The sequence below is a fragment of the Aplysia californica genome, unplaced genomic scaffold (genome assembly GCF_000002075.1).
Source record: "Aplysia californica isolate F4 #8 unplaced genomic scaffold, AplCal3.0 scaffold00510, whole genome shotgun sequence".
Taxonomy (NCBI): Eukaryota; Metazoa; Mollusca; class Gastropoda; order Aplysiida; family Aplysiidae; genus Aplysia; species Aplysia californica.
In genome coordinates, this window is record NW_004797780.1 from 180,166 (window position 1) to 189,105 (window position 8,940).

At 38.7% G+C, this 8,940-nt stretch overlaps 1 protein-coding gene across 1 annotated transcript in view; it reads left to right on the plus strand.

Moving 5' to 3' along the window:
• Nucleotides 1-2,953, plus strand: part of LOC101862527 (E3 ubiquitin-protein ligase HECW2) — a 43,294-nt gene extending 40,341 nt beyond the window's left edge. Inside the window, exons 28-29 of the mRNA XM_005106068.3 lie at nucleotides 94-206; nucleotides 876-2,953. Coding sequence (XP_005106125.1) covers nucleotides 94-206; nucleotides 876-987 — 225 coding nt within the window. The 3' untranslated portion in view covers nucleotides 988-2,953. The remainder of the gene's footprint in view (nucleotides 1-93; nucleotides 207-875) is intronic.
• Nucleotides 2,954-8,940: the final 5,987 nt, after the last annotated feature.

Here is an 8,940-nt window from a genome sequence, read left to right on the forward strand (position 1 = left end):
TTACTGACCTTGTGATTGTGAGTGTAACAGGAGTAACTAGATGAGATTTGATCGTCAGTGGCCGAGGCTTTAAGCTTGTCTTTTTTCCTTCAGTTTGTCACAGGGTCTTCTAGCATTCCATACGAAGGATTCTCTGCTCTGAGAGGGAGCAACGGTCCACGCAAGTTCTGCATCGAAAAATGGGGGAAAGTGACCAGTCTTCCCAGGTGAGATGCAGTGTGTGTGTGTGTGTGTGCATGTGCATGTTTGTGTAAATATGTGGGTGTATGTGGGTGTGCGCGCGCGGATGCACCTCTGGGGTAGAGGCAACTGCAAGTGAATTTTGCGTCATTATGCATATATGTTTTTGTCAATGTTGGAAAAAGTTACTTGCAAAAAAAAAAAAATCCTTTTAAGTGCTTTTTTTAGCAGTGCTATATCTGGGTGGTTTGCAAATGCTCTTTTGTGGTTTACTGGTACCGTCACTGGTTCAGTATCTTTATTATTGTCTTTTTGACTTGTCCATTAGTGCAAACATACCTGAATGTCTCTCACCACTGAATTCAAACACTTGAAGTTTGTTCTTGTAGCCTAGTGCCTTTTACGTCTCCCTCTTCTGTCATAGCTGTTCTATAGTTAGACAACGATACAGATATACAAGTCATATGTTTTTTTGTGTTATTTTGTGTATTATTATGTGTGTGGGGGGGGGGGGTTGTTGTTTTTTGTTGGGGGGGGGGGGGATCGTATATACATACATTTCCCCGAAAAAAAAGTTAAATTACCTTGCAGAATGTGCATTTCACTGTGTAACCGCGGAGTGATTTTTGAATGCTTGCCGTTTTAGAAGTGATTTTTGCTTTTGTTAAATCAACTGCTCAATATCTGCTTCCCAGGGCTCACACATGTTTCAATCGTTTGGACCTACCCCCGTACAGTTCGTCAGAAATGTTGTTTGAAAAGCTTGTGATGGCAGTGGAAGAAACAAGCACATTTGGCATTGACTGACCATGTCTGTTGATGGACGCACTACAAGCCAAAGTCCAGCAGTTGCTAGTGATGTCCACTGCTCAGGGCAACAGTCGTAGCTGGTGTCGAATGGAGAAATTCAAGTTGCCTCTCAGTTGTCCAGCTGACATCTGTCCACGCCCAGATCTCAGCCTCTCGGGCTTTCTTTACTGCTTCGATGTTTCCCATAGTTGTTTTTTAGCTTAAACTTTTAGACCAAAATCTGGTAGCCGTGCAGTCTTCGAGGTAGAAGCTTCGTTTTGATTATTATTCTTTTTTGATTAATCAAAAATATGACAGGGCATTAGATTGGCAAAGTAGGAGCCTTGGGGCTGCTGCTTTTTATAATCAGTTGGATGGTGACCATTTTGGAATCACTACATTATAGACAGAAATAATTAATCTGTTGCTTCTTTTTAGTTCCCGAACTGGGATGAAAGATTATCAATCTTGGACTAGTTACTCAACTCATTTGGTTGAAATTTCAGCTTCATTTTTTTTTTCATTTGGCTCGAGGAAGGAAATGAATGAGCTGAACTGGTTTGTACAAAACAGTATCTTGTTGCCCAGTAGTCTTGGTATGTACTTTAACCATACAACGTTTTGCTATGTTGCATTTTAGTGTTAAGTCTCTTTTAAGTTTGCTTTAATGACATATAATGACTGTTTTAATTAGCTTGCCATTGTCCTAACCGAGTGAAATCGATTGCAAATTTGGTCGCTGTTTGTGAAAGAGAAAAGCCTTGAGTAAGCCATCTTTGATTAAAAAAGCCTTTAGATATGATACTGTTTTAGCAACAGTCACCACAGGCAAAGTGTTTTTGTTGATAAAGAGAACTGGAAGTTTGGTGGTGACAGAATGGGTGCTGAACAGGCCTTATGTATTGCTTTCACTGTCTACAGATATCTTTTCATTATATGACTTTCATTTAAATGGCAACCTCTCAAAGAGAATGGTTGCCTTTCAGACTTTCTGAGTTGCCATGACCATCATCAAGGACCAGGTCTGCTACAGACATCGGCTATCATGATGTGACATTTATTCATTTGTTCGGATGCTCTCAGAAAAAGCTATATTATCCTGATCTTTCCTTGTCTCCCATTTGTTTAGGCTTTCCAGTAAATTGTTCTGAGTCAACCCCTGCTTCAATGGCCTTCAATTTTATTAGTGAAAGCTAGATGTTCAAGGCCACAATTTCTATCCAAGTGTCCCATAGATTGCATTTGTCTCTTCCTTATAGTTTTTATCAGCGAGCGGGTCATGTGGGCTTCTTCAAGTACTACCTCATTTGGTTTCTTTTCCTTCCAAGAAATTCTCAACCGTCTCCTGAGAAAGCAAAATTCTGTTGCTTCTATTTTATTTTCACTGTCTTTAGTGATTGTCCAGCTGTCCAGCATTCACAACTGTATAAAGGGGTTGACCACACTTAACCTTATGTTTTAGATATCTTTTGTCGTAGACTTTTTCTTATTCTTCCCATTAGTTCTCGCATCAAGATTTTTGTTAATGACTCGTAAGGCTTGTTGTTCTATGCATCTGATACTCAGTGGCTTCTAATGATTTGGGTACAGCTATGATATTTTGGCATTATTATTGAGCCAGTAGCCTCAGCTGGAAAAAATCCACGGGCTGTCTCTGATCATAGATTTTGCCCATATTTTGCGAAAACAAAGATTGTGTATAGAAACAGATTTCTTCATGCAGACATTTTTCCCTAACAAAACAACGAATTCTGAGAATATTTTTATTGTAGTCTAACAGTCTAACACCCAAGCATCTTTTACGTATTTCGAGCACTATGAAACTCATGACAGTGAAATCTTTAATGTCTCTGTTTCTTTTTGCACAATCTGTATGGTACTCCAAATTCTGTCAATCAATATCTACCACAACTGCCTTTCCGTGTCCCTGGTTCAGTGTTGCTTAGTTTTCAGATATGACCGAGTGAGAAGAAAAAGGGAAAAAGTCTTTGAAAGATGTAATCTTGCGAAGTAGGTGATTGAGTGCATAATGTCACAAAAACACCAATAAATCAAAAATGTGTTGAGATGAGCTTTAAATCACTACCGATCCTAACAATGCGTCCCTGATTTAAATGAAATGGACAGAATAAGTGTTGGAGATAGTCATCCTTGTTTTGTCTGCTGAATATTTGCAGAGACAGAGGAGGATGTCCCACTATAACGTGGTGATATTTTTGGTGCTACAGTCGACGTCTGACTTTTGGTCTGAGCGGGTCCAATGTTTGTTCCACTCTTTCCCCAAGTCTTTTGTCTTTCCATTGGGGGTGGAGGGGGGAGGGGAGGAGCTTTCTACTATGTGGTCACCTTTGTGCTTTTAACTTAGAACAGGATTCGAGTTCGGGTGGTTTTGTTTGTCGAGTGGAGGCTGCAAAATGTCGTCATAGGTGGATGGTGGGTGCTTTGGTGCGGTTTGCTCCTTCTTTCGTTTCAAACATCTATCATCCTGATCTTTCCTCCTTTTTTGTGCTTGTTACTCTCTTGTAACACTTCTAATCCTGGGCACTCATATGACTTTATTGTGTTGCAAGTGCCGTAATACTTTAACTAAAACAAAGACTTTGTTGTCGAGTGGAGGCTGCAAAATATAGTCCTGCCAGCCTCAGTTGGCCTGTGGCCCACGAGTTTGAGACCCTTGGTGTGAAGCGTTTTAGTCTCGTCCACTGTAAGTGTAAGTCTCAGAAAAACTAATTCTCCTACTACAGCAGGTACAATGTGTTGTTTGCTGTTGTATGTCATGACAGACTCTCGCTGATAAGTACGGTATTACTTGTGTATTCACACCTGTGCTGATACTCTTACTCGCAGAAAGTGTCATCGAAATAAGTTTCAAACGATACACTCCATACAGTTCTTACAACTACTGCATGTATAAGGTGAATTTTACGAGTTGTTTCTTTAATTCTTTATCGAGCGGCTCACGGTCGGAACCACTGTGCCAGTGAGCTGCTGACAGCAGCTCGGGCACATCCCTTTACGGCGACTTCGACATCAAATTTCTTTTCGTCAATTTCCGAAAACAGGTTTCTTATACCGGAAGTTCATTCATTTGATGAAGAACTATCAAAATAGGTTTGCCAGTTTTGATTTAATGACCCGTTTAATGATGTTTTGTCATTTTTACATTTAGCACCAAAAAAGGGCTCCGGCGTAGTGGGTTTCCCCCCCTCGGAGATTAAGAGTTAAATCAAGAATATAACACGCAAGTGATATGTAACATGAGTATGTTATTTCGCTCTGTGCACAGTTATACTGCAACTGTGAGGATTAATTGTCAAGATTTCAACAAATATGTATGAGTAACACGAAAAAAAAAATACATGTAAGTTCAAAACATTGATTAATGGAATGTTTTTTCCACATTTTCTTTAAAAAGCGGAAAATTTTTTGGGTGAAATCAGAATATGCACACCAAAATGGGACGTGTGAAGATTTGTTTCAGCTTATGCCATGATGTGTATGAGGAGGATACGAGATGGAGAGTGTGAAAATATGTGTTGATGAATATGAAGATTACGTTCTGAACTTTTACAAATGCCTTTTTTTTTTTCTCTATACATGTATTCATGAGTCGAACAAATTACTGTTGTGATAATCTGTAAATAAGACAAACCTAATTTGACAATCTTACTTCCACTAATTTGCTTAGAAGTACAAATGGAAATAAGTTTTTTTAAGTTCATAAATTTGTTTTTGTTCCGTGTCAGGCAAAAGCCTATGAAGGTTGTAAATGATAATTAAATTTTGGCCATTTTTTTTTTTTTTTTACCCTTTTTATTTCTTTTTGAAGTAATGGTATTTAATTAAAGAGTAAACATTTTTGCTTGCCAAACTTATTCTTGTGTCTTTTTTAAAGCCTTTTTAAAACCCACTAGTGGCCCTGTATATGGCTGACATGCATTGAAATGATTGCAGTGTGGTATAGGCTATATGTTCTTGGTGTAATGCTTTCTGCAGACCAGCCTGCCTAGATGTTCATGGTTTTGTAGAGAGGGAGAAATTGAGAAATGTCTCGCTGATGTCATAGACATTGTCAGGGTAGACGTTTTGTGAGTATGAATGAGTGTGTGGTTGGTTTGTGGGGGGCTGGTAAACAATGCTCATAGTTACGAAGAAATTTGATTTGGTTTGTGCCAGCTTTCTTGCTTGTCAAAGTGGTTATTTCCATCAATATTTGGCAAGATTTGCAATGAATGAAATTTCTGAGATTACTATTACCTGTACTTTAAAATAAATGTATTGCCTCTCTTGCTCCATTGTGATATGTTTATAAAATTTGAGTATGTTATCATATGATGTCAAGAAGTGAGATCAACTAGTTTGTAGTTGACTTTCCAACTATTTGATTTAGTCAAACGGCTCATCTTGTACATTTCACGGTTTGCATTCATTGTCTTCAATTTACAGTTATATTTTTTATGTAAATTTGTATAGAACCCTAAGCACAGTGTTCATATTTCTTGTGATTCAAATACACAAAACCATTAGCTGTTCACAGAGAAAATACTGCACAGTTTAACGGTGGTCAGTTTGATTGACTGCAAAACAGACATATTTTGGGGAGTGGGGGTTGGGGAAAGGATGGGCATATGAATCAGGGCCCTGAATGTGTTATACTTGGCAGCCATGACACTACTTATGTCCAAATAGTATCGCTGGCGATGCATGGAACAGTAAAAAAAATGTGCCCCCGTCACCTCTTTAAAGGGAACTTTTTTTTTTCTTTCTCAGTCAGGAAGCAATGTAATTTCATTGTAATGATAGTCACTCTCATATCTGCTTGTTTCATAAGGCAAGATGGCCCATTACACTGCAAGAAGATAAAGTTAGGAGTTTTATCTAATCAGCAGGTCTCAAAATTGTCTTGAAGCATACCATTTCCTACGTAACATATGAACTAATTTGGGCACTCTGAGCAAAATTTGCTGCAGTTGTAACTCTTTCATAGTTTAAATGGAAGGACTAAGTCCATCTGTTTGAAGTTTTATTTCCAAAAGGGTGGGTTCCACTCCTTAGCCCTCTTCATTTTCCTTTGTTGTGTTGAATGCAACAGGAACATTCCAAACAGTAATGGCTTCTATCGTTTATTTATTTTGTGTTTCCTGTATCAAGTGATATTTATTTTAGTTTCATGAGGAGTGCGTTGATGTAAAGCTGCATTAGCCGTGAGCATGAGTCACAGTTGTAAACATTGTATTGTTTGTGAAGAGGAAATGTATTCACCATGACTTTGTTCTGTGTGTGAGTGTTGGCATTAAGAAAGAGTGTCATTTCATGACCTTCTGTGTTGGCATCAAGAGATTTTTCTTTATAATGTTGTTTAATGACTCTTACTGTTACTGTTAGTGTCAAGAGATTGTTTACCAATGTTGCTTCATGTCCTTCACCTCTCATGTGACTGCTGTCTATTAGTAGGATAAGGAAGTCAAGCATATTTTATCATGTATGGTCTCTTGATGCAAGAAAGCTGTTCTTCCCTCTTGACAGTGTATTTGATCTTTGGGGAGCTTTCCATAGTGTTTGTGATAACGTGCACACACATGCAAGCTTGGTTCCATATGCACGCATCCGCTTTGAACTCGCGCATTTGTGCAGATGTGTATGTTCCCTCAAGCACAAGCTCACACAAGCGTTCAGGCTCAAGTTCACACTCGCTTACACTGATGTGTGACCTGTCTTGCTTTGTCTCACTCCCACACACCCCTACGAATGCACACACATGCATATATGCACTGGTTGATGGGCACTCTAATGTGGGTTCACCTTCTAACATTATATTTCTTTCTTTTGTTTCACATGCATTACCACTAACCTCTTGTCAAAACAATTGGAATGGGTGGTTGGAGGGCGCCACTGGTAGGTCCTACTTCTTTACTTTCCTTCTGTTGTTTCTGTCTGTCTGTCTGTCTTACTTTTTCCCAGCTCTAAATGTGTTGATGTGCATCTCTTTACTCAAACAAAATTTGATGGTTCATGCTTTGATGGGCAATAAACTGCGACTTAATCACAACAACAGCCACATGCCCGTACACCTGCACGCACACTCATACTTTCTGTGAGATGTGTTGATGAGCACACGTGTGTCTGGAGATGCTTATGTTAGCAACACCAAGGCTCACATTTCGCTACCTTAGAATTTTAAAGTTCTATTTGACATTTTTAGCCATTTTGAGTTACTAAGACCTTAGCGTGTCAGAAACCAAATACTCTATCTGTTCTAACAAAATCATAATATTGTTCGAAGTCGTTATAGAGAAATTCAAAGAATTGTATTCGAAAAAGCTTGGCATGTTGTGAAACTGAAATGTCTCGACGTCAAATTTCTCAAAACTAGGAACTGCACTGGTAGAACTTCTTAATTCTAAGGTAGCAATTTGTCACAGCTAGTACTGCCTTTTTACACTTGTATTTGTATCAAGGGATAGGAAGTGCTAATGCATGTCTGTGACTGTACTATCAAAATGAAGATGTGCGTGGCTCGCTCTTACATCATATTAATAGAATCGGTGAGGTTTTAAAAGAATTTCTTTGGTTTTGTATCATGTTTTATTTTTTTCGTCTGGTGGCTGTTGTTTTGGCGTAAGTGGGTGAGAGGTGTACAACTGGTTAGCTTTAGATAATTTGTGTGTGTGGGGGGGGGGTTCTGTCGGTAATATGATTCAATATTTTTAAGAGGTTGTACATGTACTTGTACAGGGGGAGCTGTTTCCAAAAGTCAGGCAAGATGCTCAAACCCTTAAGTTCTTTTAACCCTTCCAGCCTCGTGCGCGTATATTTTCAGCTGCTCTTGTTCCTCCCACCGTCCCAAGCGCACATATTCTCCGTTTCTGGGGATACCAAATTTGCTCATTTTTTTAAACTAGCGAACCTAATTAGATTTTAATTTTCATAATATTTGTTCATTTACCTTTAGACATTGTTAATGTTATTATCGAAATCTAATTTTACTAAGATACTACTACATCACTTTTTAGAATGCATCCCTCTTTTTCTGAAATACTGCTGAACTGGCTGGGACTGGGGTTAGGGAGTGCACAAAAATGGCTGGGGCTGGAAGTGTTAAAAATAATATTTAAAGTTAAAGGTTGTACAGCTTTTTTATTTTATATAACTAATCTATAGTTATTGTTCAAGTTCAACGAGTAATGGCATCTAGTGGGCTTAAGACAAGGGTCACTCTTGGTTAATTTTGAATAGATAGTTTTTGAGAAATGTGTGATTGGCGGGTGCCCTGGTGTGGTTTGTTCCTTCTTTCCTACCAAACATCTAAATTGTTCTGAGCTGTCCTCCTTCTTTTCTTTGTTTGTTACCCTCCTGTAACACCTCTAATCTTTGGCACATATATTATAACTTATCTGTGTTGAAAGTGATGTAAAACTGTCAGTTTTATCACAAGCAATGCTCTAAGGTACACACGTATGTGAATGTGCGTCCATTTGTGACCGTGCGTGTGACCTTTAGTGAGTGTGTGTGCGTACATGATGCGTGTGTGTGATTGTAACTCACAAAACAATCAAGGGAATGACTGACCTAAGAGCGCACCCGGTGACTCACCTGATAAGCCTCTTGACAAATTGACAACCCTCTAAATGACTCAGTCTTTACTCAATCTGTGACTAATTGGGGGAAATCGCCATTCCCAAAAGTCTTGGTCAGAAATTGTCTGCAGACAATGAAAGAAATTTGAGGGAATTTTTTTTTTTTTTTACCCTTACTTGTTGCAATGCAAATGCGCATGAATCCATTATAATGATGGCTCAGCAGCTTTTTAAAGATTTTGCAACTTTGTCAAAGTGTTACAAATACAGTACTTAAATACATGTGTGCGATGTACTGATATGTATGTTCTTAGCTCATAGACATTGAGGGCTGCCCCATCTAACTTCATTTTCACTCTCTTCGTTTCACTGTTTTTGCACACTCCTCTCTTAC